Raw genomic sequence first — 14,582 nt, 5'->3', positions numbered from 1 at the left:
GCAAGAATGAATTTGGTGTTAAAAAAATCTTGTTTCTAGTCCTTGTGTCAGACAACATTATGGGTAAGGTTGGAATATGGCTGTATATCTATCTTTTTCTTTATTTGTTAATCCAATTTTTGGTTTAATTCAGGGAGAAGATATGTTCATTCTTACCAAAATGTTATGTCTTTTAAAAGTAACTGTTGATCGTTCTAGAGTGTAAATGAATTCAGAAAAATATAAATTCACAATAAAATCAAAAGAAATTTAATAAATAAAAATGTTAAAGTTATATAAAAAATAAAAAGAATTAAAGGAAAAAAAAATAAAAAATAGATTTGGGTATTGGGCGGGATCAATCTAAACCCATCTCAAAGTGATCCCGCCTAAATTAGCCCCAAAACACATATGAGTAAGGTTAGACCCAAACCTATATGATTCGGTTCCGTTTCGAATCTAAGCAAATCCCGCCCATCTCACCCATTTTGCCACCTCTTAAGCCAATGCAACCAACACCAAACCAGGATCGAAGATAGAAAACTAGGTGCATGCAATCAGGAGTCAAAATATTTTGAGGTAAGGGACATTGGATACCAACCCCGCATCAAGCCTACTGACAAAATCTTTTGACATGTCCACAAGCTCAAGCTTATCAAGAGTAGATATGTGCTTCAGCTCTTTCGGCAACACGCGTAATGAGCGGCAGTTCCTGATTCTCAGGCACTGGAGCTGTGGCAGTGCAGCTTTCTCCACCTGCATGTCACGCAAGTCTTCTTGGTCTCTGAGCACAAGGAATTTCAATTGGTGAAAGCCATGCCTAGAAATGGTTAGTGTTTGTCTCTGATATGCAGATTTCATTTTGAGGCACGACAACTGTCCCAACTTCTCTAGTATTGGCATTGGATCATCAAAAAGAGATGTTTCTTTCTAAGACAAGCGAGAGAGATTTGTAGGGAAATTGGGAGGGAGCATTATCATCCTTTTGGATAGCTTAAGCTCTGTTACATGATGGAGCTTAGAAAGTCCAGCTAGAGATTGTGGCCCTCCCCACTGAGTCTGAAGATGTAAGGTCCTTAGGCTTTCAACCTTAGATAAATGCAGGCAGAATTTATCTATGTCTGACCTCTAATCTACTATAATCCCCAATTTCCGAAGACTTGTCAAAGTTGTCATGTTGTTATGCATAATGTGATCGAAGTGTATGCATGACAGAGTTAGGAGATTCCTCAATCCTTCAATTTTAAGAGACTCATTACATGTCATCTTATACGCATATAGATGCCGTAAACTGTCAAGCTTCCAAATGAAATTTGGAACTTCCAGTTTTTCAAACCAATACACGTGTGTGTCAAGGGTTTGTAGGTTTCGTAGGCAACGTAAGGAATGAGGGAGATTTTCAATTAATGTGCTTCTTAAACAGAGGTACCTCAGAAACCTGACTTCACCAATTTCTTCTGGCACGGAATTAATCCTAACATTCTCAAGGTCTACTATCCTAAGCTTTCCGAAAGTTTCGAAGCTAAGACTAACCTTTCCCCAGTAAGCGTGAGCATTAAAAAAAAGTAGAGACCAGAGACGAGGGGTTGAAGAGCCGAAATATTTTTCATCCTATGGGGGGATATGAATAGCAAGGTACCTGGATTCTGCTAATATTTCACCATCCCTGATCTCATGGATCTGAAAAAAATTTTCTTCCTTTGCCTTGCTGATTGCAAATTCTCGCAATAAATCATGACAGCTTTTAATCCTCTGATCAACAGCTGTCTCTGCAACCTGAACCATATTTCTGCTAAAAAGTTGTTCCACATAATATGCTGCAGTTTCCTCTAAATTTTCTGCATCTCTTTTCTGCATTACTCCGTCTGCAATCCATATATGGATCAACTTGATGACGGAAATCACAGTCATCTGGAAATAAGCTCAATTACGAAAAGCAAAATTTTAGATTGAGAGGAAGATCTGCATAACTCAATTCCAGAATTGCTGATACTCTACTCTTGCTCCTTGATAGGTATGTATTAATGTTGTTGAGAACTTTCTCCCATTCACTCTCCAACTTCTTCTTGCCCAGGAGCAGGGCACCTATAACTGTGATTGCCAGTGGTGGACCGGCACATCTCCTTGCAATCTTTTGGCCTACTTCGTGGAAGTCCAGAGGACACCCAACATTAGCTCCATGGCCTAAGGCCTTATTGAGAAACAACTGCCAGCTGTCTTCCTGCCCCAAAGTTTCCAACTCATGTGGGTGGCTCAGAGCATCTGCGTGTTTGGCAACATCGCGATTACGACTTGTAAGTAGCAATCTACTTGATGTATTAACGTCAGGAAAGGCCCTGGCAAGACAATCCCACCCTTCTTCCTTCCATATATCATCGAGTACCACAAGATAACGCTTATCATGTAGATCTTGATGGAGCTTTTGTTCCAAATCTTGCTCTTGCATCCTTTCCAACATTTCAAGTAGCTGATTAGTTATCGGATTCAATTGCTTTATGATTGCTCTCAGCGTCTCTTTGTGATTGTAGCTGGAAGAGATGCAGACCCAAGCCCGGCAGTTGAATCTTGTCCTGACATCAGCATGGTTATAAACTTTTTTGGCTAGAGTTGTCTTACGGTCTTACCAGCACCTCCCATGCCAACGATTGAAACCACACAGCGATTTTGGTCCTCTTTCAAAAGTTCTGCCACGAGCGATTGTGTTATCTTCTGGAAACCCACTATATCCTTGTCCTCGTTGAAAAGAGAGGTTCGCCGAAGGCGTTGGAGCTATTCTCCATGCGAATTCATCCCTTCTCCAAGATTTCTGATACCATACCTTTTGCAGCTATCATCAGTTTCATTGAGCCCATGGTTCAAAGACTCGGCCGAGTCATCTCCGAGTCCGAGACGACTTCGCCTAGTCATCATTATCTCGGGCCTTTCCGATACGATATTGGAACGATACAATTCCGAGATACTTAACTTGTCGAGTCGTCACTGTGAAGGGTTGAAATGACCGAGTCACCCCGAATCAATTCGAATTTTTATTATTTTTACTAATTTTTAAATTATTTTTTATCATATTTTTTACAATTTTTAGAATATTAAATATTTCAAAAATTCGCATCTCGTCGAGACCACGACCGATATGCTGAGATCGATGTGGAATGGTCCGGGCCGCGACCGCGACTTTGAACCATGCCTCATCTGTAAAGATTTGATCTCTTTACCAATCTTGTAGAGGTTCACAATTTTCAAGGGTCAATGTGCCAATTTGTTGATGAATCCCTTATATTCTATGAACTCAAATTTGCTGGCAAAGATCTCAATGATATCCTCCGCATCTTAGGTAGCAGCTCTGATTTCAGAAACCCAGTTGCGAATCCCATCATCTTCATCTTGCCTTTGATCTGCATCTTTCGGGAAACACCGCATCTGGACCAGATCATTTTTGAGTCTTTCAGCTTTTTGTCGAACACCTATCAGAAAACCAATTTTTTCAATCAGAAGATTGCCAAGTCTCTCAATAACAAGAGGGGTAACAGCGTCAGCCATCTATTCTAAGAAAGCTTTGTTTTTCAAGAAGAGTAAGAACCGGAAATGTAGAAGAGGCTCTTATTAATCCTTTAATTGCAGTTGCAAAGCCAGATTAATATCTGCTAGACCCTACATATTGTCTACAGGTAAGGAATCAATGACTTTACAAGATATCTATATTCTGTTTGTACGTAAAGGATGATTCCAACTTTACTCACGCAAGAAGAAATCCACACTCCTCCTCAGTGAATCAAATATTTGCCAATCTCCGAGTGTCCTTTTAAGTGATCTTAGAAGAAAGTTTCAATTCCATTGTCCCATTCTCCCTTCTAGTAAGATCCTGTAGCTTCTTAAACAAGAGCAAATAATCCAGTCAAAAGAAAGCAGGTTTTGAGGCAAATGGTTTTACAATCAGGCAGAGAGACGTGGGAAATCTAATATCAAAGACGGAAAAAAAAAGTAAGTGCTAATTGAAAATGTTTTATGCTTCAGAAGAATGGCAAACCAAATTATTTAGTACGTAAAGGCCACATTCAACTTTATTGCATTTTTCCAGCTCCAAACAGCAATCTCTTATGCAGCTCCTTTATCACGAGATCCCATACCCATTGCTTGAAAAGCAGAGTTAAAGAACATATTAGAAAACGCGCCTAAAACGGATTTACTTGCGTTAGCCCAGAGTTTGATTTCCCATCTCTATACCTATATTACCACCCTGGGATGCATATCTTACAACTGCAGTGGCAGATTAACTTTGCCTTCTCTTCTAAGAATCGTAAAAAGCCCCCAAACTTCAATTCTGTTAAACTAGAGTATAAGCCTCTTCAATAACACTCACAAAATTCGTTTCTTTGTTTTTCAAACACACCCTTCTGTTAAACTTTCAGTGTTTTCTTCTAACGGTTTATGACAAGTGCATGAAGATAAAGGATATTCAGCAGAACATAACCAAGTTACCTTTACCAGAGGGAAAATGAACATTAGTATAAGATTCCTATCTCAATTTTCATTACGCCTGCTTTTGCTTTGTGGGTCAGAGTGGAAACCTGACCTCGTCAACATTCCACATTATTGGCCAAATGTATAGCAGTGTCACTGGTAATATGAAATAACTCTTTACGAAAGTGTTTTTGCTTTTTAAGCTTTTGCTTAGGCGTCATACATAGTTATCCAGTGAAACAAAACTTGAATACTAGAGTCTTGAACTTGCTTTTATAAACTAAAAGCGATGTGAGTAGCAAACATAGTTTATGAAGAAGGGAAAATAAATTCTAATTCCGACATTCAATCTATATATCTTTGAGAATCAATTAATTTCAGTGAACCCTCTTACATTGACGGGCAAAAGTACCCTTAGCAGTTTAGAAAATTTTAGTGTTTTCCTCTTCCTTTTCCTTTTCATTTTCTTCCTGTCTAATTGTGTCTTTAAGATCTTAATTACTAGCATTGAAGTACCTGTTTGAAGGTACAACTAAAACAGTAACACAGGAATCAACAAAACAAGGATCTCTCTCTCTCTCATTCTTTTTTTTTTTTTTTTAAATTTTTTTAACCGTGTTGCACTTGCTGAGGATGCATGCTACATAGTCATTTACGTGACCTTTGACCCCAAAGTTTAGCACAGGGACCGGGGAAGGAAAAAAAAAAACCCTACTGCTAATGACTTTGGACCTAATAAGCTTAGATTTTCATCTCAAAACCAATTAATAAGGAGTGGAGAGGTTCAAAAATGTTTGTTAATTAATTAGGAAGGTCCTGGAAAATTGATGTAAAATTAGTTTATTTAGCAAAACTAAGCGATTGATCACACTTTTGGATGTAGGAACTTCGAGAGTGCGTCATGAAATTAAGAATATCGAGAACATCCATCAAAAGTTAGCCAAATTACATTCAATCAAAGTAAAGATCTTCAAATTAAATGTGGGAGTACTAGAATTACTCCTTTATTGTTACAACAAACTCTACTGATTCTGCATGATATCTTAATTAATTTCATACATCTTTCCTCACAAATATAACTCAATGCCAACAGATCATGGCAAGCAAGCTGCATGGTGCCCTCATGGCATATTGCTTTGAATTTCTCCTTGGATAGGACCACTAGGTGCACCACAGAAACAGCGGCAACAAAAGCCTGGTTGTGGAGGTGGTGCACAACAAACACAAGCAGGACAATTTTGACGAAGTCCTGGATGCATAAACAGGACAAAGAAAAGATCAACTAACATGACAAATAAAGTTAATTTGATAAGATATATATTAATGGATTAATCTGTTGTACACTAATAGCACATACACTGTTACCGTATGATATATGATAACGAATCTAAATTTGAGCTCGAAACTCAAATTTTGTGTATGTATCATGCATCTAATTATGATAGTATATATACCGTTAGTGTATACTCTTAATTAACAAGCTTTAATTACCTCGAGATGGTCTTGCTGCCTCAGATGGTAACATCACCATGGGAGAGAGAACAATGAAAAACAGAAGAAATGTTGCCACAATGGACCTCGTAGAAGAACTTAATGCCATTCTTTTTTGTTTTTTGGTTTTCTTTTGAAGGCTTTTGAACAGAAAGTTTTGCTGAATTTGGTAACCAAGCCTGGGAGTATTTATAGGGCTTGGACACCAAAACGTGAGATGATTTGAGTGTTCATGATTTAATTTTTAATTTTTAATTGGAACGTGGAATCCTCATCCAAACTTTGCCATTGACCAGATAATGCAATCCAATAAAAGTAATAAGTTTAGCTCATTTGGTTGAATTCGTTCAAGTTTGAATTAAATTATTTGCACTTAAGGAAATCTTAAAAATATAAATCTATATCTAATATCCTATCAAAATCCTCCTTCTCTCTAGAAAAAACTTTCTAACTAAAACTCCTTTCAACTCTCCCATGAGAAAAAGATTAGATTTTTTTGATCTTTTCTCGTGAGAAGAACCTTCTCTATAGTTTTTTTCATTTGTGTGAATAAAATTTTTCTTGTAGTAAGAGTTTCTTTTCTCTTGCGGGTTATTTAGCTAGTGAGAGAATTCTTCTCTCCTAAATTTTGTAGTGAGAGTTTTTTTCTCTCATAGGGCTTCTTAGTGAAAGTTTTTGATAATTTTCTCTTTTCTTTTGTTAGATCTGAGTTTTTTCAGATTTTAATTATCGAATTTGGAATTTCTTGAATCTATTCGGCAAATCTTACTATAATATCTTGACTTGAAGCAGTTAATTAGAAAATGTGGTGATTGGAAGCATGCACAGATGTCCATGGAGTTACAATTATTTTATTTCATTTTTTAAATTTGAAGCTTTATAATGTAATTTTTATTGTTTTTCATATCTTTGATATCTGTGTATGTTTGACGATATAATTTATGTTATTAATGCAGGTTTTAATGAAATTATAGCTTTTATCAAAAAAAGGAAATCTTAAAATATTGTAATTAGAAATTTCCAGCAATATTCCATTGTTTTTCATTTTCTCTTTATTTCTTTGAGAGAATCTGATGTACGGTACAACAAATTATAACTTCATATTAGCATTTGCGATTAAAAGAAAAAAAAAAATCTTACCATATTAATTATCATTGGCAATTTGGCATTGAATTAATAATCAAGGACTTGATAACTTATAAATAGGGTATAACCATGTGATGAAATTACAATAACTCGTGAAGTAGTAGTTTTTCAATGACATCCACAGAGAGAAAATCAAATCAATTGTCAAAGATTTTGATTTTCTCATTCTAGCAAAAGAGCCCGCGGGCTGCTTAATGGTCAAAGAGTCTTGTCTGGCATGCGGCCGAAGTCTACTATTCAATTAAATCAAGCTCAGCCTTCGGCATCAAGAAAGTAAACGAAGACAACTTGTCTCTGCTATTATCCGCTGTCTAAACATGTCTTTCTTTTCATTTTACCTTTAATGCATATATAGAAATTTGTTCTTGTCTTCTGAATCAAATTTGTGCTGCAATAGTCTGTTGTGAGGACTCGTGTGATTTAAAGTTGGATATACGCAATTGATTGTGAGACACAATTTTCACTAACAAAATTTGTTGTGTTGCACGTTGCAATATAAGTATTCACTTTGTTGTTTTGGTGTTCAAATCTGTTCATTATTGCGTATATTATATGGTGCAATTTACAATGGCTTTTGAAAAAGCTGCTAAATCTTGGTGTCATTCCAAAAATAAATAAATAAATAAAAGCGTATTGAAAAAGCAGCTATTTCCTGCTGTAGCATTCTCAATTTATATTTATCTAGAAAAAAAAGGCATTTAAATTTATTTATTTTTCTTTCATGTTTGGTGAGATCGTTTTAAATTGAAAAGCTTATTCTACCTTTTTCTTTCTAAAACACAATCTCTCAACAAAACTTAGGCAAAAAACCTATCCAACTTTAACCAGGAAAAATCCAATTTTTTCCTTTTTTTTTCTTTTTTGTTTGGGAAGGGGGGGGGGGGGGTGGGGTTGGCTGTTCAGCCACTGCTTCCATTATCAAATTGCATAGCACTTCAGAGTGATGAGCATTTGCACAAGTTTTCCAGTATGCTTCCCACAATATTGCTTTCTTTCTATGGACAAGAGCCTTATATCACGGAGATTCAGAATTTTAATTTCAGGGATCACCTTCAGTTTCTATAATTAGAACTAAATATCAAAATGTCCAAAAATCAAGAAATAATAGCACAAAAATTATAACCTCAAAATGACAAATCTAAATATCAATGAATAAAGAATAAATAAAGTAACCTTTCAAATTATTACTGCCAAGATATAGCATCTGAAGTAAGCATTTTCAAGTCCCGAAATCAATAAACTCTAAGGTAGAGATTTTAAAGACTGTGAATGGTGTAGAACCAGTGATCTGGTTAAATGTTATATCCAACTCTTCAAATTAGAAAGACTGCAAAATCCTTGAGGAATCTTCCCACCAATGAAATTTTGCATTAAATTCAAAATTGTGAGTTAAATCCAGCTTTGATAAACCAAAGAGAGGAAGAAGGAGAACACCGGTAAGAGAATTGTTTAGAGCGATCAACCATGATCGCATTTCTCCCATGAAATACTTGTAGCCGTGAAACTTATTGGATGAAAGTGAGACAATCCATTTGGCAAATGACAATGAAATTGTTGTAGCCATGAAACTTATTGGATGAAAGTGAGACAACACTTCTGGCAAATGACAATGAACATGGTTGAATGAACAAGAAATGAGTGGTTTTCTATCTATGGGTCGATGAATCATCTCTGGATAACCCATGTTGGAAATGTTTAAGGCGATCACTCTTTTCATAGCTTGTAGAGTCGCAAGTAACTCCAATCAAATTACAGATAGAGGAAGAGATAGGACCAATTTTCATGGCAATATTAGTGGAAATGTTGATAGGAGAATTTAGAGAATCTGCAAAAAAAAAAAAAAGAGATCTTTCTAGTGTCATGAAACTTAAAAAAGACCAATCCAATTCACTTAAGAACATATACGAACAAGTTACTAATTGTATACTGAAGAATTGAAATTTTAGTGTAAAAAATACAGATAAGCAAAGTAATCAACGTCAAAGAAGTAAGAAATCATATTGACTAGAACCCAAAGTAGTGCTTCAATACCTAAAACAATGATACAACTACTAGTGGGGAAAGTGATCAAATTGAGACATGGGCCTCCTCCCCCTGAACGGACCATAGAAATAAGATGAAGGTGGCGGCGGCGGCATTCTCCATCTCGGATGGTCATACGGAGGTGGCTCCTCCCTAAACCATCTCGAGTGATTTGGATTCCTAGCATCATGCCTTGAACTTTCTGGACAAAAATGTGTCTGTCTAGGATAATCACTGTGGCTCCCAAAAATGTTTTTACTACCCCATGAAGGCATATTTTCCTCCCCACCATCATCATGATCATCACAACAAAAGTGTTTGTGTCCATCATCTTGTCTAACATTTTGCTTATGATGATCATCTGTGGACGGATGCTTTCCTTGAGCGAATCTCACATTCTTTTGGTGGTGTCCTTCAACTTTAGGCTCCTTGTCATAGAACATGAGTTCTGCTCTCTTTCCCATCCTGGCAATTTCCTCAATCAGCATGCAAGAGTTTGCATTGCCTCTAATTGATACCGATTTCTTTTGTGGATCAACAATAGCTTGATTAACACCTAATATAGATGGCAGAACTTAGTATACACATAATATACACATAAGATAAAGAAAATTTAGCTAGTTATTGACAAATTACGGCTTTAATTGAGATAAATTAAACTAAATAATCAGTTGAGCTTAGAATTTGTTGACTTACCATTAATCTCCAACAATGCTTTCTGCAGTTTTCCCGAGCAATCATCACAGCAGTTGGTGTCGACTTTTAGAATAATAATCTGAATTACTTCGATTTGGCAAAGTTACTTCTAATATACGTAGAAGCTCAAGATAATAAAATTTAGAGAAATTAGGAAGAAGCAAATATAATTTACCGGATCAGGAGCACGCTTATCCATTGCCAAGATTTGATGAAGAGAAACTAAATCAGGATCTCTTTATCTGATCCAATATAAGATATAGTCACTTGAGAGTCATTTCTACAAAGCATAAATAATTTTTGTGAAAACTAACACACGATTATTAAATATCAAGAGATAGAAATCTAGACAGTATCATGACTTATGCATTAAAACAAAAGCAATTTAATGGTTTATGTGAAAATTTTGCCAACAACATAGTAAAGTTCAAATTTCCCAACTGGGGAGACCCTTGGCTCTTCTAGCATCAAGAAGAAAAGAACCTTAGAATTTGGCTAAGATGGAGGCCAAAGGATATATTATTGGCACGAAGAATCCCCGTGCACACAGCAGAAGCAATTCTAACATATATAAAAAATATGTGAGAAGAGAAGGAGAACAAACACTCAATAATTTATTTAACTCAAAACAAATATTAAGTCTTAACCTTTCGCTTGACGACAACTCACAAATCTCAACCATGAGATTTTCTCTCAAGTCTAATCTCCAGATTCAACTCAACTCTCCACTTCACTTCTCTTCCCCTAATAACCTACTAGACTAGTAGTATTTATAGACTCTAAAACTTCCTAAAACAAATATAATTGTAAACCAAAATTTATTTGGAAACTGACTTGAGATTTCCTAATTTAATATGGAAACTAAACAACTAAGATACCAAATAGAATTAGAAAACTAAATACTAATATAGCTTGGTTTAATGTCCTTCATATATGTCTATAACTTTTTTTCTTGTGAAAATAATGGTGAAGTGAGATTAATTATGAAAGCAAAAGGTAAGCAACAGAGTGTCTAATTGTATTCCTTTGAGCGTAGCATGCATCTCTACAGATAGGATGCAGATTTTTCAAGTGCAGATATCAAAACCAACTGTAATATGACATTCACATTTCTTTTCTCAAACGAGTCCATTACTAATTTGAGTCATTATTTCAATCATATTAATTGTTACCCAACATAATTTTGACGAATACTTGAACTGTATATATTTCCTTGAATACTAGCCATGGCTTATGTGAGATAGAAGGCGAAGAAATGAGATTCAATTTCTTGAATTAGTTTATTTGTATGCCTTAGATTGGAAAAGAAAGGATGTAGCAGCCAGCTGCAAATGCCTAACAAACCCTGGAAAAAAGGTCTACGAAAACAATATATAACTGTCCCTATGTTTTGGGCCTCTCTGAACGGTCACCCAACTCCCATCCCTATATAATTAGACATTTATCAAGAATTGATCACCGAAATTTTTAGAGTAATTGAGGTCTCAAATTTTATCAGTAATATACTGTAAGTAGTCCATTTTATACACAGTGCCATTCAATGTTCCTGCTTTTGGCTAATAGGATCGCTGTTTGCTAATACTTTTGCATCAATTCAATTACAAACTACAACTCCTCTATTAGACGTATTATCAAAATTAACAACTTAATCTGGATCTCCATAAAACAAAAAAAGAAAAAAGACAAAGACAAAGACAAAGACGAGATGTAGGGAAGAAAATCACAGATAAAAGAAAAAAAAATGCAAATATCATATTGAGATTTAGATTAAAAAAAATGAAGCAGAACGTTACCTCCGTTATGATTGTTTCAAATATCTGCAACTTCAATATCTGTTTAAAGTTCACAGATGGAGAAGGTTTACAAAAAATTAGAAACCAAAAACATCTAATATGTCATGATGTTTCAGATTTCTCAAAAAACATTATAAAACAAAGTAAATCTGGAATAGTAACGCTCTCTTCAGTTTTTCTTGAGTAACAATGTCTTGCTTATATATCGTACTGCAAGAGGTATAAAAAAGAATTCACAGACTAATTTAGTGTCATTGGCTCCCAATAATTAAACCAATATTAAAAAATATAGATACAGCACGCTTTGATTATTCAAGAGAATCTGCAAAATAAAGTTCAGAATATGAGAAGAGATGTTGGATCTGTACGGATGCCATAGTTATTGAAATAACACGATATGTTTTGCAACCAAAACTACTACTGATCATGTTGAAGATGAACAGAATTAAATTACTAGAAAAGAATAGAAGGGAAAAGGATGAACAGAAAACGTACTCACGGCAAGATAAAGCCAAAAGGTGCATGGTGCAAAATATTGATGAAGTTAATATGAGGGGAGGTAGGGTTTCTGGATAAAAACATTGTCTTCAATGTGCATCACGTGATAGAGGGTAGGAGGAGAGGCAGGCTATTATGGAAAGAAGTAGGTGAGTATCAATTAGGGTTATTAACGGATCCGGTTTGAGTTTGGATCCACATGTGTTGATTACCCTCTTATCTGTTTATATGCATCCGAAACGGATCAGATATTAATGGATCGGGTTTGAGTATGGATCCACATATGTCGATTCCCCTCATTATTTGTTTATTTGCTTCCTCAACGGATCGGATATGGGCTTACATGTTCCGACCCATTTATGAAAAATTATATTTCCAAATAACGGATCGGATACGGACTTATATGTTCCGACCCGTTTATGAATAATTATATTATCAAATGTAATCAAGTGATTAGGATAAAAATTAATTTTTATAGCAGTAAAATTAGAAATTCAAAAGATGAAAAAATATTTGCACTAACTGCCATTACCCAGGTATTATATATTGTATAGATATTAATTAATAAATAAATAGTATATATTTATTATGATTTGTTATTAATCCACTTGTTTTCTCTTGAAGAAAATGTGTCCTATGAATTAAGTAATTGCTGGAATTTTCTCATTATAATATTAGTGTTTGATTAAACAAAGTTTGTGAAATATAGAATATTGAATTTATATGTTGTGTAAAAATAGCATATTGATGTACATGAACTTTTATATTAAATTGGTTATACGGATTGAATACGTCCAATCGAGTCAACCAAATCCATCGTTATCCCTTCGGTCATAGAACCTTCCTGTAGAAGTCAAGTGAGCTGATTCTCAAAATTAGCATGCATATTTGCTGATTCTCAAATTGTATGGTAGGCTGATTTATTGAATATTCCATAATAAATATTTTTTTCAGGAGCAACATTACCTGGTATGAAAATGGTGACGTAGTACGATTAAAGATTATGAATTTCACGGAATGAGATACTAATCTTTCGAACTTTTGTCATCGTTACAACTTCGAGTACATAATGCAATGTTAACGGGTTGGCTTTTACCTAGATTCAATCAAAATCCAATATATTTGGGTGGAGTTTGAATTTAACTCTTCAAATTCATACCCTACCCAATCTCATATGTGTTTGTGTGTATATATATTAGTAAATTTATAAAATAATTTAATATTCTCTGGCCATTGGATCAAATATAGAAAGATTTCGTGATGATTTTCTATTTTCAAACTAATCCTAGTTGTCATTGTAATTGACATAAACTTTTTGAGGAAAAGGAGAAGAAGTAAAGGCAAATAAATGAAAGATTAGACGTGGATACAGTTGAAGTTTTGAAAATAAATAATAACAGTTAATAATAGTTCTTTTTTTGAGTTCATAATATTACATTCAATTTTTCTTGAATATTAATTTTATGATTTGAAAATAAAAATTGATTGGTATTTATAATTATTTTGGAACTCTATACATTTTTAATTAATTTTTTCTTTATTATGTTCAATAAAATACAATGGGTACTTATTAGATATTCACAGTCAGAAAGGTCAAGATTTGGACTTACTTTTGCAAACTCAGAAGGGTTTGGGTATGAGTTTGGGTCTAATTAAATAGAGAGAAATGCAGTTTTGGCACCCAAATTTTGACACATGAAAGGTTTTAGTTCCAAAATTTTGGACAAAAGCAAATCTGGTACCCAATCTTTCAACTTTTGAGAACATTTAATATCTTTGACAATTTAATCCCAAATTGCAACGGAAAAAAGTCATGTAATAGTTACATGTCTGACAACTATTGCAAAAAAATGTCAAAAAAATATAAAATATTCTTCTGACACTAAGTCTAATGACTAAATTTAACATTTTTTGATATTTTTTATACAATAGTTGGCGAATATGTGACTGTCACATGACTCTTTCAAGTTGCAATTTGAAAAAAATCTGTCAAAGATACTAAATGTGCTCAGAAGTTGAAACATTGGGTGTCAGATTTGCTTTTGTCCAAAGTTTGAGGACTAAAATCGCTCATGTATCAAAGTTTGGATACCAAAATTGCATTTTTCTCAATTAAATATAATGGGTTTGGATTTGAATTAAAAGGATCCAACACAAACTCTACCCATTGACATGCTTAATAATGGAATAGCTAGTGATTAATTTCCATTATTTTCATTCGAATTCTTGTATTCTAAATTTATTTTATACTTAGTCTAAAATCATCTAATCATATGCTGTACTAGTGCGAAGATGCTAAACAGCTTGTTGAAAAGGTTTAAGCAAGGGATAAGGATGACGTGCCTGACAAAAGTTTTCCGGATATGTTATGATAAGATTCCAATTTGAAGATCCTAATGCAATTGTGTCTTTAAGTTAAAAGAACAAGTAGAAATTGATCTCGAATAGCTTCTCTTAGTTTTTGGACTATCTAATAATTTTTTCATTGATCAACATTTT

The 14,582-nt window shown here is 34.5% G+C and overlaps 2 protein-coding genes and 1 long non-coding RNA gene across 3 annotated transcripts; all 3 read right to left on the bottom strand.

Moving 5' to 3' along the window:
• Positions 1 to 543: 543 nt before the first annotated feature.
• On the bottom strand, positions 544 to 2,831 carry LOC113740806 (disease resistance protein RPP13-like). Its single transcript, XM_027268325.2, has 5 exons — positions 2,798 to 2,831; positions 1,973 to 2,598; positions 1,619 to 1,890; positions 1,409 to 1,507; positions 544 to 763 (listed from the first exon to the last, which is right to left on the bottom strand). The coding sequence occupies exons 1-5, from the start codon at positions 2,829 to 2,831 to the stop codon at positions 544 to 546; spliced, it is 1,251 nt and encodes a 416-aa protein (XP_027124126.2).
• A 2,668-nt stretch (positions 2,832 to 5,499) lies between these two features.
• On the bottom strand, positions 5,500 to 6,071 carry LOC140005720 (uncharacterized). The gene is made up of 2 exons (XR_011813287.1): positions 5,929 to 6,071; positions 5,500 to 5,686 (listed from the first exon to the last, which is right to left on the bottom strand). It is a non-coding gene; the product is annotated as an uncharacterized lncRNA (long non-coding RNA).
• A 2,917-nt stretch (positions 6,072 to 8,988) lies between these two features.
• Positions 8,989 to 12,242, bottom strand: LOC140005719 (uncharacterized). Its single transcript, XM_072046735.1, has 4 exons — positions 12,081 to 12,242; positions 9,968 to 10,034; positions 9,793 to 9,871; positions 8,989 to 9,652 (listed from the first exon to the last, which is right to left on the bottom strand). Exons 2-4 carry the CDS (start codon positions 9,989 to 9,991, stop codon positions 9,126 to 9,128), a joined length of 630 nt encoding a protein of 209 aa, XP_071902836.1. The 5' UTR covers positions 9,992 to 10,034; positions 12,081 to 12,242; the 3' UTR covers positions 8,989 to 9,125.
• Between the last annotated feature and the right edge of the window lie 2,340 nt (positions 12,243 to 14,582).

Source organism: Coffea arabica, chromosome 4e (genome assembly GCF_036785885.1).
Source record: "Coffea arabica cultivar ET-39 chromosome 4e, Coffea Arabica ET-39 HiFi, whole genome shotgun sequence".
Classification (NCBI taxonomy): domain Eukaryota; kingdom Viridiplantae; phylum Streptophyta; class Magnoliopsida; order Gentianales; family Rubiaceae; genus Coffea; species Coffea arabica.
This window is presented reverse-complemented; position numbering and strand designations above follow the sequence as displayed.

Coding starts and splice junctions, on each gene's coding strand:
- LOC113740806 (XM_027268325.2), bottom strand. CDS start 2,831: ATGGGCTCAATGAAACTGATGATAGCTGCAAAAG. Junction 2,599..2,797: donor ACTGATGATAGCTGCAAAAG/GTATGGTATCAG, acceptor GGTGCTGGTAAG/ACCGTAAGACAACTCTAGCC. Junction 1,508..1,618: donor GAAATATTAGCAGAATCCAG/GTACCTTGCTAT, acceptor GGGAAAGGTTAG/TCTTAGCTTCGAAACTTTCG.
- LOC140005719 (XM_072046735.1), bottom strand. CDS start 9,991: ATGGATAAGCGTGCTCCTGATCCG. Junction 9,872..9,967: donor ATAAGCGTGCTCCTGATCCG/GTAAATTATATT, acceptor GAAGTAATTCAG/ATTATTATTCTAAAAGTCGA. Junction 9,653..9,792: donor AGCATTGTTGGAGATTAATG/GTAAGTCAACAA, acceptor CATCTATATTAG/GTGTTAATCAAGCTATTGTT.